Here is a 21,605-nt window from a genome sequence, read left to right as displayed (position 1 = left end):
CCCATTTATCTTCTCTTCTGTAGACTAAACAACTGCATTTCTTTCAAGCTTTTTGATCTTCTTTGAAGTGTCTTGAAAAAGTTGAGAGACAGGAAAGGGGAATTTGAACAAAGGCAAATCTCTGTGCCAGTTGTCGGGGGTCTTGAGTATGTATGAGTTTAATGTGAGTATTGCTTGGGCAGCCTCTTGAGCAGCTGAGGCAGTTTACCTATAAACTGCCTATAAATAAAATGTGGCTGGTCAGGCCTTTCCTGACTTGCTGCTCCCTTATTCCATCCTGTGTCCCTCAGACTTGCTTTCTAGAGAAATTGGAACTTTTTTTTTCTTTAAACTGGAGCAGACAGGTGTGGCAGGGTAATAGACTCCCAGGTAAGAGGTTGTTCTCTGTAGTTTTTGTGATGGAATGTTGTGTTAATTGATTGAGTTGTTAGTTGCCTTTATGCCTTTTGGGCCATAAAGTTTTCTAATGATGAAGTCCATAACAAGCTTGAAACACACTGCAAGAATGTATTTTCCTCCTGAAAATACAGCCCCTGTGGTTCCAGTCAGTTGAATAGATCTGATAGATGAAACAAGAGAAAGTTTATTTTTGAGCATAATAAAAATGTGCTAGTTTGCTTGAGTAGCATGATGGCTCAAAATGTTTTCAGATTGTCACCATGTCCATTTCTGTATTTCTAAATTTTCTAAACATCCATGTTTACATTTAAATAGGAAAATTCCTTGCCTGAGCATGCTCTGTGCTTCTAGCAAATGCTTTTAAGTTCAGTACTGTTAGAAATTTCTGGGCAGTTATAACTGGTTTTAGGCATGGCAATTGCTGTCAATCTTGATTACAAAGTTCAGTGTGCCAGATTGCTGTTCTTTCTAGGGAACAGTTGCTTATGATGCAAATCTCTGGGCAGCTTCAGCCAGTGCCTCACCACTCTCAATTCTTAGGTTCTTATGTCACTTAATATAAATTAACAGCCTAGAAACTGTTCTTTAACTTCCAGAACTGCAAAGAGGGAAGATCAAACTAGCATTCCTATTAGAAAACAACATGTACTGTATTTAATCATCATCTGCTGAACACAATTAATGTAGAACTCATTCTTTCCTCTGAATTCTTAAATGATGACAGAGATTCTGTTCAGGATTAGGAGAAAATTGAATTTTTTGCCACTGGTAATGCATTAAATATCATCAAAAATTGCCTCAAGTTAGTACATGTATTCTTGAGGTCATTTGCTTCAATCTTTTGGCATAAAACCACCTATTACAAAAGACTTCTATTTCCATTTCCTTCTCATCAGGAGCTTTCCCAACATAGCTGAGTACAAATTAATAGTGTAAAGCTTAGTTTGTGACTTCAGGACCCTCTCTCAGAAACTATAGCTATTGGATCTGATTTCTATCCCAGAGTGTTTCTCAGTTACAGTTTAATATACAGCTTTGTAGTTGGCATTTTGTTTCAGACTGTCAAGATAAGTGGACAGATCATTTCAGCAGCTCATTTGTCCGGGGGAGCTGGGGACTGCTGTTCCCCAAGGAGTGCAGGAGCTGGTGCATGGCATGCAAGAGACATTTCATTTGGCTTGCTGGCAGCTGCTGTGGAGGCAAGGCCCTAAGTTCACCTCTGTGAACACATCTGCTAGTCCTACTGTAAGGTTTGAAACCTTCTGTGTCAAGGGCTCTAATAATTGGTAACAGTCGCACGCTGAGGAAGTTGCTGTTGCCAACTAGGATATGACACTGAATCGGACCCCAGGGAAATTAATCTTTTCTTAGGGGTTCAGTTACCATTGCTGCATCACAGTGGGTAAGTAATTTCACATCCAAATCACCCTCTATAAAATTATGCTTGTGATAAGACCTAGGCACACACAGATCTTTTCTTTTCCTTTGCATTTTACTGAAAGCTTATCTGCAGATTAGTACTTTTGAAGTCATTAAACCAACATGTGTCAATTGAAAATAGTTGTTTAAAATTTATTGGATTTTTAATAGAAAAATTTGGAACACAGCAAATTAGAATTTAGCTAACTTGTCTTAGAACTTCTTTTGTTTCTGTAGTTTGAATCCATAAATGAAAAATGGCTATTCCCCCAAAGCTACTTGGAGGATTCTTCTGTCAGAGACTATCAGTCTTAACAGCTGACATCAGCTCTCTCAACATCCAAGATGAGCGCACAGGGAGTTTGTTTGCTTTTGTGAATTTTTATTTCCCACTGTACAGATCAGCATTAAAAGAGGGGAAATAATTTTCATCCTACAAGTTTTAAACGCTGTGAACCCCAAGTGCTTCTCAATGCATACAACTACAAAGAAGTGGTAGATACTGCTGGCACGTGGTTTTGAAGTGACATGAAACTGCTGGCTGCTGAGGATTAGTTGTCAGCCCACTTTAGATACAGAAGTTCATTTGGACTTTTCATTCCACAGCTGAATAAATAATTTTCTCTGCACAGGATTAGTAAGTATCTTTGTAGGTTTTCATTAAAATATCATCCTGTTATGTGAGTAAATTCAGCATTGGAAAGTAGAATTATTTGTGATATGTAGGGCTTTTTGGTGTAAATCGGGTGCTGCAGCTGCAGGCTCAAAATTCATCAAGGACTGCTCTTACCCTGAAAATTTGGTTTAGCAGCTTTTTTACTCCCTATTAAAAGATATTTGCCATTATTCTTGCATTGGTTACACACAGATGTGCACACAAACATGCACATTTTCAGTTTTTTCTTTAGGTGTTATTTGCCCCACATAAAGAATGCCTAAAGTTTCTACCTCAGTAAGTACCAGCAGCTGCTTATGTATCTGAAGTTAGAGAACACTGATTCTTTTGAAATACATCTGCATGAGGTCTGCTCAGTGCTTTTGTGAGTAAATAACTGTTATTTTTAACCTGAGCACTTGTTTAAATTGAATGGTTAAATCCTGTTTCCCTTCAGCTGTGCTACATAATACTACTTTTACATGTAGAAAAGCTGATATTAATGTAAAAGTAGTAAATTTCAAGGTTATTTTTTAAACACATTTGGACAATGTAAGATAACTAGCAAACAGGTTTCAGATATTAAGAGCATTAGGAACTGAAATGGAACAGGGGGATCAATGTTTCTGTGAACTACCTAACCAATACCATTATTTTTCAGACTATTGCAGACATAAAATACACTGTTTAATGATATTCTTATTCCCAAACTTCAAGTTCCTAAGAAAAAGATATTTTTGTAGTGTCTTCTTAGCAGATAGGATTTTTGACAAGGATTTTTATCCTTGTTGCTATGACAGACCCAAAAGATGAATACCAGATTTTAAGGGATATTTTAAAAATACATTTCAACTGAGACTTCTCTTAGGGAGAGAGTGTAAACAGCTCTTTCTTTCTTTTCCTTTCTGTAACTGCTCTACTTGCTCCAAATTAAGGAAGTAGTGTTAATGTTTGCTTTTTTTAGTATAAAGTTACAAAAATCAGTAAAATGCCTAAGAAACTGTTCTACTTGGCATCAACAGGTAGATTTCAGTGCAATTCTGATTCTTCTCTCTGATTTATGAGTAGTTTATTCTGTAGTTACAACAGTAATCTAAAGCTTTCACTTTACTTTCCCAGTAAAACCTTAGAGGGTGAACCACAGTACAGATTCTTTGAGTTCCTGTGACATCTGCTGACCTTGCAGACTTGTCCAGATGCAGTTGAGTCCTCTTAAATTTCTGAATTTATAGGCATATGTGTGTGTCTGTAATTGTAAAGTTCATCACCTGTCAGGGAAGTTTTATGAGGCAACTTTGAGACATGAATAGCAAATACTTTTTAATATATATATTTTTATTTGTATATGCACACACATCTATGTATAACCACAAAAAAAACCCCAACAAAATTAAAGAAAAAAAAATGAACAAAAAACCTTGTCAGTTTTTGATGTAAGGTTTCTGTTCCAAAGACCTGGATGTATTTTGTGTTTGGAAATCGGTGATTACAGTCAAAGAAATGAAGAGCGTGTTGTGGGTGTTGCATCTTTTCCATCATGGGATTTATTGTGGGAATTTCTTGTGCATGTGGTGATCATTTACTGAAAGATTTTGATAGTATTATTAAAATATTAATGCAGTGGGATTCGAAAGAATAACATTGTTGAAAAATACATAAGGCTGTCCAACTGTTTTGGCATACGAGCTGCTACTTAAACTGCAGCCTGCACTACAAAGCCCAGCCAGATGAATCTCTAGGGCACTTGCAGGGACCTGGCAGATGCTGTGGGTGTGGAGCCTGGTGAGGCTTCAGTCGAGCAGCTCAGAGAAATTGCTTTCCTTGAGCTATGTGGTGAGCCATCCCTGGCTGCTCAGTTACCAGGCAGACTGCTCTGGTTAATAAATTAAGGTGTAAATTTTTTTACAGACCACATCCAAATGCTGTCTTAACATGGGCAGAACTCCTTAAGGGTGATCATGTCCGTTGTTTAGTCCTTGGAGTGTCTCCTCAGAGGTGGGAAAGAGCACAAAATTGATTCAGAATTGAGCTGAGGCAAGCATTAGTAGAAATTTCTCCCTGAATAGACATTTAGCACAAGTTTACACCAGGGATGTGAATGAAGCTGCAAGTACTCTTAACCTTTGGGTATTGCAGCTGTAGTGTGTTAAGGTATGATGCAGTTTATTAATACAATGTGGCATCAACTAAAGTCTTGAAATAGCAATTGAAGGAAATTATTTTTATTTCTGACTATTGAGATTCTAATGCTCTTTACTATATCAGTCCAAGACATCAATTTTAATGCAAATTAGGCCAGTCAATTTCATTCATTATATGTTGTAATGTATCCTTCACTTCCTCATTCGTTGCTTCTCATAGATTTGATTTTTGCCAGTCTCATTAATGTTACGACTTGCTTGTAACTTTGGCCCATCATTCCCTTTCAAGGCAGCTTGGCTTCACGTTTAAAAATATTCATTACTAAGTAACTTCTGTTGTCTCAAAATTGGTACCAGTGGATGGGCCTTCTGTTGTGTGATGTCCCATCATATGTTTAAAATATCTCTTTCATGCTGCAGTGTTTTTCAGTATGAAAAAGTTCAGTTTTCTGTGTTTTTACTATTTACAGCCCTTTAAAATTGGGAGGGGTGGGCTCTTAGGACTACTAAAAGGACCTGTCTGCAGCTGGGATTGAGCCTGATTTATCTGGCAGCCAGAAGGGTTGGACTGTAGTCTCCAGAGCTAGCAAATCATTCCACAGAGCTGACATTCCTACTTGGATGGACTATGTTAGACATTTTGGTGTTTGAAAATCTGCAAAGCAGTTATTCTGACTTTCTCAGTGCCAAAGATGTGAGTTGAAATAACATACAGCAAAAATGTGCAACTTTGCCTACTAATTTGGTGCTTGGCAAATTCCTTTCAATACTGACCACACAGAAGCTTATAGACAGGGAATGCATAATAAATTGTATTTAAGAGCTAAAGAAAAAAAACCAAACTGGGTTGTTTGACTGTTTAAAACCCCAGTTACAGCAATGACAGTATGAGCAGAAAGGAAGACAAGATCTGATGTCTTTCTGCAATTATGAATCCTTAAAGCTGTGCTGACATATTTTGTAGCACCCTTTTAACATTTTAGGCTGTAACTTCATTTTGTTCATATTAAAAAGGCCATTCTTTTTTTTTAGGAAAATAGAATTTTTCTAATAAAATTTAGAAAAATTATTGGTTTAGAAAAATACCAGAGTATTTGGTCTTTTTTAGTACCCAAGTCTCTAGTACCTGTCAGGGAATCACTGATCTAGTACTGCGACTCAAAAATCATGTTCCATGATTCATTTGATAATTTCTAGGTTTCAACTTTTTATACTGCAATCTACCAATACTGCTTAAATTTTGGAAAAAAACCCAAAACTAAAGCAGTTGTGGTTTGGGTTTGGGGGTAGGAGTTGTTTTGTTTTGTTGATTTTTTTCTTTACTTTTTAAATTTTTTTGTGGGTTGTTTTTGTTTTCTTTTCAGGGTGATTTTTGTTTGTATGTTTTCTGGGGATCATTTTGTTTTGTGGCTTTTTTGTTTGTCTGTTTTGTTGTTGTTTTTTTTTTTAATTTTAATTTTGCTGTTGTTTTTCAAGTATTTGCCATTGTTCTGCCAAAAATGTTTTGATAGTTCTCCTTTGTTGTATGTGGAGAAGGGCCTGAGTGAGCATCTACATTTTCAATATTTACACATATTTGCTTAAGGCCTTTGATTGTATTTTTAGATGTGTGAACTTTGTGCTGTTCAGGAAACATACATTATTCCCTTACAGAGCTAACAATAAACTTAATTCTGAAAGAGAGTTGAGCTGGTAGTTAAATCTTCACTGATATGTGCATGCCTCAAGTGTGCTTGAAATGATATTTAAGTGTAAGTGCACTATGGGTTTTTTTTTTCTTCATTATAACAAAGAAATTATGGGTTTGATAGTAATGCAATACAGAAGTACCTAATACTTTAAATTCTTCTGTTTTCCTTCTCAGCATAATATTGGTCATTATTGATAACTTTGACTATTTGTATATGGATTTAAAAGGCACATTTTTTTAAAACTGTTGTGAACAGCTCCATTTTTGACTTTTTTGTTTTTTAATTGAGGAGTTTTTTTATTGAGGAATTATGTCTTCCCACACACAAAAATGTGGAAAACCTACATTTTTAATAAATAAATATGATTGTTTTCTGTCTTTTAAGGGTGGAATAACATGATCTTTTGGAACTTCAATTCCTGAGAAGGGATACATGGGTATAAAAAGCCATGATTGTGTTTTACAACATAAAGCCAGTGAAATACCCAACCTTTTGTGGTGGTGATGAGTATAAGTGCATGAATCTTACTAAATGTACCTGATTTCCAAAATGTCCTAGCAACAGATCTGTTTAACTGAAAATTTGTAACAAAGTGTTTCAGGCTATTGCTTCCCTAAGACAAGTGGGGAACAGCTGCTGATTTTCTTTGCATTGCTTAGAATGAAGTGTGGGGGTGGTCAAGTCAAAACTAAGATTTGATCTCAGAACTAGTTAGTTGTGGCTCTCCTGTGTTTTGGCTTGGATTTTTTTAATATAGCTTAAATTTTTGGAGGTTTGAAAACTAAAAACTGTCTTAAGTTTGTCTTCCAAAAATGTGAATTCATCAAATCAAGTATTCTAAATCTTAGCAAAAGGTGCTGACAGCATCAGGCCTCGAACATTTTACCAGAAGTTAGAAGGAACCTTTAAGAAAGATTTGATTTATAAAGCATTGATCTCAGTTCTCCAAGATGAGAAAATATGGGATGAGTTACAACAATTGCCTAGTTGCAGTGATACTTTGGTTCAGCCAGAGAAAACATACTTCTGGTCTGCTTTCTTCTGTTTTGATCTGCTAACTGTTGTTCCTTACCTTGCAGAATAAAAAGGTGTGATGTGAGATTCTCAAATCTGGTTCACTGTGTCCTCACAGTTCATAGAAGTGCAAAGCACAGGAAAGAGGAATCTGGCAAACAGCTGGCACATTCTGTTATGTTTATGGGTTTTTGTAAGACTGTGTGCCAGAAAGGAGCATACTCAGAAAAGAGGCTTAGATAGAAGGCTTTGAACACACTTCTTGTAGAAACAAAGTGATTGCTGGTACTTGGTCTTTTACAGAGAGTAGCATACTTTGCTATTCAAGTTGGTCACAATTCTGCAAAGGAAGAAAAATAGTTTAATTTGAGATCTCCTTAGGATTTAAGACCAAAAGCTTATGAAGAGGAATTAACATTAAGTACCTTTATATAGTTTAAATTATTGAACTTTAGTCAGCATTGAAGAAATTACCTTTGTGGTGTTGATAACTTTTATAATATGCCACTGGTTCTGTTTGATTTGAACAGATCATTTCAGTTGAAAAGCCAGCATGTCTTTTTGCATATCTTTATTTTTTTCCTCTAGTGAGAAAATGAAATCTTAGGTCTTGGTTGGCAGCCACTCATTAACTTACCATAAACATGTGCCTCACAGAAAATGCCACCTGGGCCATTGTGTGGTTACCTGCTCTTTGTTAAAGATTAATAGAATTAGCTTTGCCATAGGAATATTTGATTTCTCCATGGCAAGCACAGAGCAGCAATGGGTGAGAGCAAAGCTCCATGCAGAGGAGCATGTCCAGGTGTGGTGGGCTGTCAAAGTTTACCCTCTTACTGTGAAGGAATTAACTGTACGTGGGAGAGGAAGAGAGGAGAAGGAGGCACTTGTGGTTAAATCTCCTGCACTTGTAATCTTTCTGTGTTTCTATTAGCAAAGCATTGCAAGAAAAAGCTGAGAGCTTCAAAGTACTGAGCTTTTTTAAACTATCAGCTGGAAAAAGGATTGCTCAGAGCTATTCATTTTAGGCTTTAGCAGTCAGTTGTTTTCCAATTTCAGGTGTTGCTTTTTATTTTGCTTGTTTGTTTCTGGTTTTTTTTCTTTTTCTGTTTAATGGTTGCTTTCCAATAGTGAACAGTAATTCGTTCCATGTTTACTCTAGGGATAGATTCCAAAATTAATTTTTTGAGTTTTAAGTTTTAAATTTTGTCATTAATTTTAGAGGGATTTTGGCTTTTTCTTGCTTTTAACAATAGACAACATTGAAGAGTAAGCTACAATCAGGTTTATATTTTTAGTGTCTTTTGTTCAGTTTTTGATTTGGATCTATGCTAAGGTTGAGGCCAATGTTGATAAAGTATTTGTAAAACATATTAAAATTTGGGGGTAATTTGTACTATATGAGAAGTCTTGACTTGTTATAGAGAGTTTGCCACTTCAGGACACTTCCAAACTATTTGTTTTTGAGCAACAAAGTAGGATAGTGCCTGTTTTCTCCTGTGAAAGTACTGCAGCTACTTACAAGACGGCAGCAGGCAGTACTTTCAGTTGAAAAAAAGATGGGCATCTCTCTTAATCAGCAGGTAGAATGATGAGAAATTAAGCAGCTCACATGGGTTGATGTGCAGTGTAATGCGTAAGTGTACAGCTTGAGTCTTTCATTTCAGGATTGAGTTCCATCGAGTGGAGCAAGTGGGTTTTGGAGCGGTTCTGAATGTCTTGCAAATAACACAGCAGCCCCCAGAGGTCTGAGATAAAACAGTTTCCCTTAGCTAAGCAAACAGGTAACTTAAGGACTTTTCCAGAATACGCCATACCTGTTTGTCAAAGCAAGGGAAAGGAGCTCATTAGGCACAACTGGATGAAGTGACTTTACTTTCAGTTGCTCTTTGGGACATTTTTCCTAAGCAGGTCAGAATGTGTCTTCAGTAAGCTATGATCTGGTTTTTAAACTATATTATTTCTGGTTTTCTTTCCAATTTTTGGTTTGTGTATCACCAATAAGGATTGGTTGTTAAAAGATTTTTTTTGTGTTAGCGTGACAGGATAGTAAAGGGTAGAAAATAGGGTAAAGGTTAAAAAATTAAAAAGAAAGAGAATTTACTTTAACCTTTGATTGTTTTAGTTCTCATATTTTTAATGCGTTTTTTATTCTATAATAAAGGGTGGATCTTACTTTTTTTCCTTCATGTCCCCTTTTTGGATACAGTTTTATCACTGTTGTATGGGTTTCTGTGCTTGTTCCTGCAGCAGTTCATTTCAGCCTGTTGCCTTTTTATATTAGCATCGGAAATACCTATTCCTTTGTGTTATTGTTACAATACTAGCTTTGCAGAAATTTATTTGACAAGTGGGAAAATTGTAATCATGTAACTTCATTTCCAGATCTTCAGTTCATTAGCCAACTTGGCTAAAATCTACAGAATGTACCAATTCTATTCACTTTGAAGTTTTAGTAGCATTTTTGTTGTTGTTGGAAAAGTTTCCACTGTTAGTATTGTGTTCCCCGAGAGAATTTGTAGCTTGCAAGAAATCTTACTGGTATGCAGACTGTAATATCCCCAGCTTTGTATTTTGCTGTGTTGTGCCATAATAATTTTATGTCTGTTTCCATTTGACAGCTCAATTAGGAACTTATTGTAATCACTGTTTTCCTTTTTGAAACTCTCTGTTTTCAGTCTGCACATGAAAACAAAATTATTTTCTTATTAGCAGACATTAATTTGAATATAAAAATTAATTTAGTTGTCCTGTGGAGATTTTTCTGCTCTTTGCTCCGAGAGAGTTTCTTTCTTTTAAAAGAAAAATCGATTGTGGATGAGTGGAAGGTGTGATGGCCATAATACTCTCACATCTTTAAGTGAAACAGTGTGTGTAAAACAGACTTTGATTGTATTGCATTGCAAAGAAGGCAGGATTTTGGTTCATGCATCACATTTGCAAGGTACCCCATGCATCATCTGACTATTGTGCCTCTCTCTGGCTTTGTGAATTTTACTTGGGGAACTTTAAAATACACTATTCCTTTTAAATACACTATTCCTGAGTAATTGTAGTTAGTTTTCTGTGTTTTTTTACATATATTTTGAAATTTATTTAAATAAATTTCTGTGGACATTTGAGTGCTTTATCACATGAGATCAGATCTAGAACCTGTGTTGATTTTTAGAGTGCAGCAACAGCAGTATGTTAACCCTGGCATGAGTGTGATTGTAGCTGTTCACCTTTCAGTTATTTCTAATCTCTTTTTTCTTCAGCATGACTTCTATTGCATATCCCAATAGGGAATATTATTTGTATGTTAAAACCAGATTTAGATCATAGTGTTACAATAGTCTTGGAGTAAAATAGGAAGTTATCTGCCAATTTGATATAAGAAAAGGCGTTTTTGGATTTTGATAAAGTTGAGGAGCCAATACATGTGCCTGGATTTCCATTTTCTTATCAATTCTTTCATTTGTTGCAGTTCATGGACAAATTTACAGGAATCGAATCACCTCACAGGAATTAAATCACCATTGCTTGTAAAGATCTTTTCTTCCCACCAAAACCAGTTTCCTTGATTTACAGAAGAGGCAGCTGTTATTACAGATTCCTTTCTCATTTATATACTGAGTGGGAGGGAAAAAGCACTGTGTGCTGCAGATATGAGTGATTGAAGTTGTTCTTCATTGCTCTGTTGCCACTATTTGAGCTCTTGTGTTTAGACACAAGTGTTCCTGAGAAGGAAGGTAGGCCAGATTTGGTAGCTTTCAAAAGATAAGGGCTGTACACAAGGCATAACTACTTTCTGGAACATTAGGGAAATATTAGTAAATGGTGAATATCATAAAAGAAGGTTAGACAGCATTTATTTGTGCTCTTTGCTGCTTTTTTGTGTTCCCTCCTTCTTTGTTATCTGTGTCCTGGCCCTGCCATTTCAGTGGATGTAAAATCAAACAATCAAAATTGGTTCTAAAATAACTCTGAAGGTGTAAACCTCTATTAAAAGTTGTTTTTATCTGAGATAAGTAAAAATACTCATGAATTATGAGTATTAAAGTAAGACAGTAAAGTCTTAATATATGCGTAAGCACAATCTATGAAGTATTCACTATATTCTGAATAAATTTATTAGAAACATTTGGAAATTTTTGTGGAATGATTCCATTTTCTTAGTCTTAATAAAATTTGATACACACATTTTTTTAATTTTTTTTTTTTGTTAAGCCCAGGATACAGTGTTTTCCTGTCCAATCTTTTTCCTTTTAGTTTCTTCAATGTCCCCCCCTACTCCCATGTATTCATACCTTTCTTTCTGAGAAGGTAGATTTTTTTTTTTTTTTAATTTCATGAAGGAAGAATACATTTTCTGCTGCTAGGAAAAAAAAAATAGGTTTTCTTCCAAAACACTAGAAAGCAGCTGTCAAACATCAGATTCTGTTTAACGTTGCTTTTTGTTTGGACTTTGCTAACTTTTGTTAGGAGGTAAGAGCTCAGCTTATCACTTAGCAGATTGTTTTATTCAGCAACTGATTTGAGAACTGCTTGATGTGGTAAGAGATAATATTGTTATTTCATTAAGAAGTCATTAATTTTAGGCTGTTCTTTGTCTAGGTTTTTATCCCGTTTTTTGGTAAAGATGGCAGCCAACAATGCAGTGCTGAACAGACTGGAGCAGAAGGGTGCAGAGGCCGATCAAGTTATTGAGTACCTCAAGCAACAAGTTGCCCTGCTCAAGGAAAAAGCCAGTAAGGATTTACCTATCTTATGCTAAACCTATTAACCAGATGGTTAACAGAAAATGCACATAGGAGAAAATGAGATAATGTGGTGTGTCAGCCTTTAAAGCGCGTTTCAAGTTTTCCAAGAGAAACCTTGCAATCGTAGCCCCACTTGACTGTCCTGTGGGTTCTGGGGGTTTTGTTTTGTTTTGTTTTGTTTTTTTTGAAACTGCTTATTCTGAAATAGAGAAGCTATGAATGAGGAAGAATTAATACACAAATTATGGAAATTTGATAGGAAATTATTCTGTTTGAAGGGAGCAAGGGAGTTGGAAAGAATACGAGACTATGCCTTATCCTGAATTTATTACAGTTTTTTCACAACTATGGCATTCTCTCAAGAGTGGTTTTCTCAACCTTCAACTTTTGTATTTTGTACTAAACTGTATCAGTCATAAAGGTGCTCTGTATTACAAACATTGTAAAGGTTTTTCTGTAGGTTTCTCAGAATTTTTTTTTGTGATTCTGTTTAGGGGCCTGAGAGGATAGTATATTGAGAGGCAATTTGATTATATAAGTATTGTAAAAATACTTCTATATGTCTATTTCAAAAAGAAAGAAAATAATTCCTAAGTATTTCTGATTATATACTCCTTGAAAGTTTTCACTTTTGTGCTGTTTGGCTCACCATGTTTCACTTTTCTTTAAAAACAAACCCCTGTGTCCAAATTAATGAATGCTAGTTACTGAAACCTGATTGGTTGGTTTTTTTTTTTAATGTGTCAACTCTAGTCTTGCAAGCATCTCTCCGAGAAGAGAAGAAGCTCCGTGTAGAAAATGCTAAACTGAAGAAAGAAATTGAAGGGCTGAAACAGGAGCTGATTCAGGCTGAAATTCGAAATGGAGGTGGGGGAAAAAAAAGTGCTATTCTCATACAACATTGATGTAGTTAGCATAAAACTATCTTAATTCTTCTTGAATTTTATTGTTCTGTATGTGCCTCTATGGTATTTCTTAAAAATTCTGGATTTTCCCTGATTCCATGCTTATGACAAGTTAATTGATTCCAACATTTTAATAAGCTGCAGGCCTGACAAATCCATATACTAAACTTAATCAGATATGGAACTAGTTCTTTGTATTTTTTTGTTCAGAGTTACATAATAAGCCGTGAACCTCAATGATGACTTTTTATAATACTGTAAAAATTGCTACACGTCTAACTCTTCTTGCTACTTTGAATATTTAATCTAGCATGACTGAAAAATCACTATGGGAAAATTAGGCCATGGTGCAAAGTACAGATGGTCAGGGACTTACTAGGAAAGCTGGGGTAATGTAAATTTAGAAACAATGTGTTCTGAATTTGTGATTCCATGCTTTAGACCAGCCTTCCATTGGACTTTTTCTTTCTTTGCTCTCCTCTATGTAGTTCTGTTCAGCTTGTACCATCATTATATACTTCATATTAAAAAAGAAAAGAGGAAAAAACCCCAAAAGTGAAGTGTTTCAGATACACTGTGTTGTCTTTTAAAATTATTGCCAAAAAATCCTCTTCTGTCCTCAACAGTTATTGCTGTTAACCCATGCTATCAGTATTCTCAATTGTTTAAGATAGTATCCAGTGTGTCTGGATGCTGGCATTTAACTGCACTGAATGTTTTATTGATGTAAAAGCACATTCAGACTTCAAAAAAAAAAAAAAACATTTAAATACAGAGAATTCTTTTTCTCTGTTGGACACCAATAAAGCCTTTTCATGTACTAAACCAAACCATTACTTACATTTCTCTGTTGTCTCTTAGTCTGCAGCAGTTCTTGACAGGTGTAGGATATTTCACAAAATCTGTTCTGCTTTAGAGAGGTCTCAAGGTATATTGGTCCAAGATGGCAAAGGAAATACTTGATATGCATCTTCCTTTAGTTAGCTAGTTCATCTAAGTGGTAGTAGGACTAAAATCTTATTTTGAAGGAAATAAGATGTTTGTTAGCTTTGAAAGGATTAAGTAGTTGAACACAGAAATTAGATGGACACGGAAGATCAAAAACACCACGATATTTTTTCAAAAACCTGAGAAACAAAGACTTTCCCCAGCTAGCAAGCAAGTGGTTGTTGGTGCAACAAATCTCATATTCAAATGATTTTAGAATGTTGTTTATAAGAATATAATTTGTGCAAATCACTTCCATGTTGAAGAGGACAGGCATGAGCTAACAAAGTGCAGTTCTTCAGGAAAGTTAGTAAATATCTGAAATGCAAAACAAAACATGTATTCAGAATGGAGAATTTTGTCATGATGACATCAGAAGGATTTATCAGTCATTAATGATAAAACATTGAACAGATTGAAAGGAACTGCAAAAGATCTTCTCATCTATCATTGCCTGGGAAAAGGAGCCTTGATGGTACTGCCTAGTGCACTGATGATGCTTACCCTGTACAATTACTGGGTTAAAGCCTTGATGAGATTCTTGAAGAGCAGAATGTAGAAGAGAGGTACTTCTTACACATCTGTCTGGTAAGAGTGATAGTGCAATGTCCAGAATTATGTATCATCAGTTTAAAAAGAGTTGTTGAAGGTAATGTGGAGAGTTTAGGGAAGGGAAGAGAGAAATCAGCAGATCACGTTAGGGTTGCAGGTAATTTTCTTTTATTCAGGCTCAGTTTCTTAAGTTAATCATAAGAGTTGATGGATGATCTGAATATGCTATAAAAATGATTTTGTGCATTAACTCATTTATGGAATAGTCTGCAGTATGACAAGAGCTAGTAGTATAAACTGAAACTAAACAAATGGGAAATAGGGAATTGGTAGAAAAAATAACTAGATGTTGAAATCAACTACAAAAAGAGATGTTGTTTGCTTACATATTTTCTTGTATTTAGGAGTTTTTCGCATTTAAAATTGTGTAATCAAACACTTTAATTGATCATAATCATATATAGATTAAGTTCTGAAATGTGTTTTGTAATGTGGTTCACTACTCCGCAGTTGAGGTTTAGTATATTAAGCAAAATTTTCACTTCTCTCTGCTTTTTCATTTATGTTGTACACTTAAAATTGTCAGTATTCAAAGTTCTGGTACTGCCCGTAACTTTTGTGGTTTTGATTTTAGTAAAGCAGGTTGCAGTTCCTCCTGGTACAACCCTTTCTACAGCGTCGTTTTCAGAGGATGTTCCACAACCTACAGCAGTTACAGCATCTTCTGGTTCCAAAGATCAAATTAAAGGTGAAGATGAAGAAAAGAAAAAGAAGGAAAAAGTAGAAAAAAAAGGTATTTCACTTTTCTTATCTCTGATAGACAGTTGAGGTATTTAATTTATGCAAATGCTTTTGTGTGATTTTGAGCGCAAGTATAAAGCTTTCATGCAACTACAGTAGGAAGAGTCATGTGGTAGCTCTTAAATGTTGAAAATACTAGAAGCTAATGAAGGCTGTCAGGTGAGCTACAGATTCTTCCTTGCATGGGATACATGCCAAATTCTGTTTAATGTGACTGCACTTCCTCATTTAAAAAACCACCACCAACAAAAAACAGGGCATGTCTGGTGGACACTTGTACTTTTTTGCAAGTTATCTTGTAACTTAAACCTATGTTTTGCAACCATTCTTGTATGCAGATTACTATTAATTTGCTATGATTAAATTTGTACAAATTTTCAGAATTTGGATATTACGATACTGTGCCATCTCTTTTTTTTCTGGCGAGCTGTACAGCAACTTATAAGCTATTTTATATTTTTTAATGTGTTTCAGCCTTTGACACATTAGTATTCCACAGAGTCGTAAATACAAAAGAAGAGGCCACATGTTGTAACAGGCAATTAAATTTTTCTCTCAAGTATTCAGTGGCTACAGAGCAAGTATTCAGTTGATAAGGAAAAATACAACTTTCTATATGGGATGAGGGGAAGTACAATACAAGTAGCTTAAATTCAGTCAGACAAATTCAGATCACAGAATATCCTGAGTTGAAAGGGACCCACAAGGACCATCAAGCCCACCTCTTAAGGGAATAGCCCATACAGGGGTTGAAGCCACAAATTTGGTGTTACTAGCACCATGCTCTGACCAACACAGCTCATCTCATATAGAAAGCAGAGTTAGACTTTTGCCTTATGCTGAAATGAAGCACAAGCCTTAAATAGTAGCCCTGCACAGGCTATTTCTGTGGAGTTCAGCATCTGTTGAAGGTATTGCATTTAACAGTCGAAGTAACCAAAATGTAAAATTTGTTTTTAAGTCTAGAAAGTGATGAAATGATGGACTGTCTCAAATCCCTTTGCTTTCTGTCACGTATGTAATCTCTTTCCTCTCTGGTTATTTTAATATTCTTTGTTCAACTTCTTGCAAGCCTCATCTGTATGATTTTTTCTGACACTGGCCAGAGGAGTGCATTTTTCTCCTTAGCCTGTGGCATTGAAATGGATATTTTTGATGTATCTGTATGTATACAGACCATGTACACATTTGCTTTGTTCTCTTTGAGGAAAGACTTCATTTCTCTTGTCGAAGAATGTCATGGAGAACACTATGGAATTATACCAAGGATAAACTTAGGTCTTTCAAAGGATCTTAGATATTATGTGTTAGCTATTTTGATTGGGATTTTTATCCAGTTTCTCTTATATTATTGTATATACAATTGATTTTATTAATCAAATTGGCAATTACATTATAAACCCAAGTCATAATTACTAGAGCTTCTCATTCATCATAATGAGCAAATATTTTTGAAGAGCTGTTGCTTATATTTAAAAATATTGCCTTTTTGTTATTGAATGTATCATTTAATTTCATGCCTGTATTAGAACAATAATGAATGAAATCAAATTGCATTATGTGTCCACTTTACCTTTTTTGCTCCTTTAAGAAGGAAGTTTAGTTTACATTAATATGTAAGTTATCTTGGATGAAAGAATAACAGAATATGCTTATTTAAAAGAAGCACATCTTAGATATTTTTAATCTCGCAGGGATTATAGCTGTTAAACAAGTCTTGAACATCTCCTAAACAGCACAGTCTTATCTATAACTGGATGTAACTTGCTCATCTTGAAAGGAATATTGCATATTTTATGAATCTATTATTTATATAAGAAGCTGAGTATGGGGCGTGTTGCTTCACTGTTGTTTTATACTACACAATCTGTGTGTGTTATGATCATGGGGTAAAGACACCACACCAGGGGAATCTCGTAAGCCATAAGCATTTTCATGCACAGTTGTGTTTGGGAAGTGCAGAATGTTGGCTAATATCATCTTGAAGGGTTACATTGCAGCTGTGACAGTGCAGCTGCAGCAACTTCACAGCTCCTGGCTGTGTACCACGCTGATAAGCACTCATAACTTGATGGACTGTGATTCCCTAGTTTCCTTTTGCTGGTGAAACACCATGGCAAGGCTTACTGGTAATTGCTAATTATTCAAATGGGATGATCAGGTAATTGATGTGGCCTTTTCAGTGTATGTATGTCACTTAACACATTAGCTGCACTTAAATTCAGGATGACTTTGCAAACAGGAGGTGGTAATTAGTTGAGGTAATGACATAAATTGAAGTGTGTATGACAATTCACCACTGGAAACCGGTAACAGATATGCTCTTTTACTCTTCTTTTGTGTTTTGCACAGAAATTATGCTTATTTCTGAGACTGTAGCTCAATTTTCCTTTGCAGTAGTCATCTGTGTTAGTTGTGCTTTTTTTAATGTTTATTTAATGGAACAAAATGTTCTCTAATAGGTGAAAAGAAGGAGAAGAAACAGCAGCCAGCTGCTGGAAATAGTGATGCGAAACCTGTAGATGTTTCTCGTCTGGATCTTCGTGTTGGCTGCATTATTACTGCTGAAAAGCATCCAGATGCAGACACTCTGTATGTTGAACAAGTGGATGTTGGTGAAGCAAGCCCAAGGACTGTTGTCAGCGGTTTAGTGAAACATGTTCCTCTGGATAAGGTATTGACAAAATTATTTACTGATAGCTGTTCCTTTCCTAAAGTATCTTAAGGCATTCATCTGTTTATAGGATATGTTTTTATTCTGCTAAAAGATTTGTACAGTCATGAAAACAAAAATAAAATGCAGATGGAAGTAATACTTAACAACATTTGGCAGAAACCAGAGAAGTACCCTGACGCCAAATCAGTTTCTGATTGCTGTGCTTCTATCCTGAGATCCTCTGCCATCGGTGCACACTGAACTCCTAAACTAAACAGATGTTACTCTTCCTTTAGGTTTCCTACTATGTAGTAGAGAAATCATAGTAACTTTTTTTGTATGATCCAAACTTTTGAAACCTTTGCCTTCCAATTCTCTTTTACAGCCTGTTGAATTTTTTGGCATGAAGTAAAGCATAGAGCATATAAATTCAACTTAGCTGACAATGAATACCTTAAACAAGAGTGGAATACAAAATGCATATTTTTACTTGTGCAGAATAGAATGTGTGTCTATGTTTTTTTTTCGTTGATACTCTTTGGTGTTTGACACAGATGGTTTATGGGTGCCTTTGAGCAACCTAAGACTTCAAGTTCAGTTTTCCTTTCAGACCTCTTCTAGAGCGTGAGAGGAATTGACTGAAGACTGCTCCTAAATTCAAATACAAACTTGGCATTTAAAACAGTGTTGTGTAGAGAAACTGCAGAATGAAGGAATTGATCTTAGTCTGGAAGGACCTCCACTTTCTTAAATGTCTTTTCAATCCTTATTTGCACACTGTCCCTATGGTAAGACTGCAAGCATAGGAAACAATTAAAATTAAAATTGTGATTGCTTTTTTATGCAACAGAGAGTTACTGAACCAAAAACCCCATGTAAATATAGTAACTATTCTGCACTGATCACCTGATGGTGTTCACTTACTGGATTTGTACTGGGCAAAATCTCAACTTTCTTGCTTTTATCAGTCTGCTTTCAAGAAAGCATGTAGAGGAAGACATCTTAAAAGCCATTCTAAATAGTCTAACAAAAGAAATGTCAGCAGGAGTCTTTTCTCTTTGACCTTCTTTCTGAGTGGAAAAATAATCTGAGGTACTCATTAACAGAGAATTAGGGATCATCCTTGCACGTTCTTTGAGAACATTTTTGTTTGCGTGTCTGTTCTCGGTTTTGGCAAGTCTCTATTAAGACAGTAAATTTTTAGGGGCAAGTTTCCATCTTTTTGTGTTTTTTGAAGTGTTCAAAAATGTGAAGGTCTGGCATGTGTCTACTGCCATATATTGAAATAAAAATATATACATCAGATCAAGGACCATAGCCATAAATTTCTTCACAAAAAATTCAGCTGTTTATGATTTTGGTGTTTGATGTGGTAATTTAGCAGTGTTTGAGGCTGTAGTATTTGTATCATCTGATTTTACTTTTGGTTAGGAAACACAGTATGTATCTTCACTAACATTTCAGTATACAGTGCAAGTTATTTATGGGTGTGAAAACTTCTGGCATGCCCACTTTATATGTGAAATGCTGTGGTTTTGTTCATGTGGTGGTGAAGCCATGTCAGAAGTTGCACCCTCTGTTGTTGTGAGCAGTTGTGTCACAAGTAACAGGGGTATGGAAGGATCTTGGCATGAGGTGCACCATGCCATTGCTGAGCTGTTTTTGGCAGCTGGGGACAACTGGGGCAATTTCTGAAATGTCAAAAGGAACTGACCCCTTTTCTGCCACTGCGTTTGGCTTTTTGAAGTGGATCTCTGTGTGTTCCTAGCATCAATACCTGTGTCAGGCAATTGTTCTTGAAATTCAGGCAATTCTCCAGTGTCACTTTTTGTCACTCCTCCTCTTTAACCTAAGAGAACCTCATGTCAATGATCAGAAGTGAATAACAGGAATGGAGGAAGTTTATCTTAAATTTAAGAAGAAGAGAAAAGGCCACCATCATCCTCCAGAAATGCTACTCTACAACCATTTGTTGTAAGAGGATACATTACAATTACATCTGTTATGAAGGATATACTCTGATTTTTATAGCAGAAGCCTTTTCTTCCACTTAGATGCCTTGAAATCTTTTCCTTCTAGATCATTGTGATGTCTACACAATAATTAGCCTTCCATTCATTAATTGTTATTCAGTGCTAGATAATGCTACAACGTGCATTTTGGTCACTGACATGTTACAACCATTTTTTGTATTTTGTGCTACTTGTTTCCATAGCAATAACTTGAGAAGTTTTCAGTCAGTAGCCTGGCTTGAAACTGATGCAAGATAACTTTTTCTTCTCAACTGCTTCATTTTGGCTGTTTATATTTTAGCTTTTTAAGGTGTTCTTCCTGGAAAATATGCAGTGTTTTAAATAGTTGATCATATGAGTTTTAGTAATTATTAGTCCTGCAGGTTTTGTTCAAAGTTTGTACTGTGATACACAGAGACCAAAATCTAGAAATATTAAATACTTATATACAATATGCACTAGTAGCATGGGAATTAAGGTGTCTTTACTTTGTCTCTTAAGAATATTCGGGGTTTAATTTTTATTCCATTTGAAAGTGTGGTTTGTTTTAGAGTCTAACATGTGGCAGTTTTTCTGAGAGAAGAGTATTTTCTCTAGTTTACTATTGTAATTATTAAAATAAAGCAACAAGTGGAGAAACTTAGTTTTACAGGTTTACACTAACAGATTCAGTGTTCAGTATATACAGCCATTTTCAGTGGCTAAAAACACTCAAGGCATTTGGGTTAACTAAGATAAAATTTAAGATTCAAGTGAGCTCATTACGTAGAAGACCTCTAAGCTTCCAGGATGCAGTTTGAAATTTTTATCTATGGGCCTAATTTGTAGACTTGTTGTTGTTATTTTTATTATTATGATCATTAAAATATTATTATCATTAAATAGAAATTGTTTAGTTAATAGTGTTATATTGAAAGTGGACTAAAGTGGTGGCCTGTAATGAATAAAGATGGAATGCGAGTGAAATGCCACGCCTGGTTTTTAATTTTCTAAATTGCATATTTTATATTTCCGTGATAAATATGTCACATTTCAGCATTTAATCCCTTATTGACTGGCCAGCTCTTAAGGGGTTTATATGTTAAGTTACTGGTATCCAACCATTAAAATTGTGAATCTGTTGGTACGTGCTTCTCTTACACTTCTCTTGTCATGGTAAGATCTCATCACTGTAATTCTTTCATTATAATGAAATAATGGGAGTCCCCAAAGCCACATGCCATTTTAAGTACTCACATCCTTCTATTTTTCTCCCCCAAGATGCAGAATCGGATGGCAGTGCTACTCTGTAACTTGAAGCCTGCAAAGATGAGAGGAGTAGTATCTCAAGCAATGGTGATGTGTGCCAGCTCCCCAGAAAAAGTTGAAATTCTGGCTCCCCCACCGGGAGCGGTACCAGGGGAAAGAATCAGTTTTGAAGGTTTTCCTGGTAAGTAGGTAGTTGGGAAAATGATAGAAACAAGTATGCCAAGGTAACCTGAGTTTTGAAGCACATAAACCAGCTTTTTTTAAAGCTGGTTGGGTTTTTTGTTTAAATTTTCTGAATTAATTCTTTGTTTTAATTTTTTTATTACTATGCTAATATTGTGTAAATAAAGGATTGATAATACTTTTTCATCTGTCAAAAACTT

The 21,605-nt window shown here is 35.5% G+C and overlaps 1 protein-coding gene across 1 annotated transcript in view; it reads left to right on the top strand.

Annotated features, from left to right (window-relative positions):
* The window catches only part of AIMP1 (aminoacyl tRNA synthetase complex interacting multifunctional protein 1), a 32,034-nt gene that overhangs the window by 3,771 nt on the left and 6,658 nt on the right, over window positions 1-21,605 (top strand). Inside the window, exons 2-6 of the mRNA XM_002196676.7 lie at window positions 11,916-12,049; window positions 12,815-12,928; window positions 15,140-15,298; window positions 17,769-17,980; window positions 21,235-21,403. Coding sequence (XP_002196712.5) covers window positions 11,916-12,049; window positions 12,815-12,928; window positions 15,140-15,298; window positions 17,769-17,980; window positions 21,235-21,403 — 788 coding nt within the window. The remainder of the gene's footprint in view (window positions 1-11,915; window positions 12,050-12,814; window positions 12,929-15,139; window positions 15,299-17,768; window positions 17,981-21,234; window positions 21,404-21,605) is intronic.

Source organism: Taeniopygia guttata, chromosome 4 (assembly GCF_048771995.1).
Source record: "Taeniopygia guttata chromosome 4, bTaeGut7.mat, whole genome shotgun sequence".
In the NCBI taxonomy this organism is placed as follows: Eukaryota; Metazoa; Chordata; class Aves; order Passeriformes; family Estrildidae; genus Taeniopygia; species Taeniopygia guttata.
This window is presented reverse-complemented; position numbering and strand designations above follow the sequence as displayed.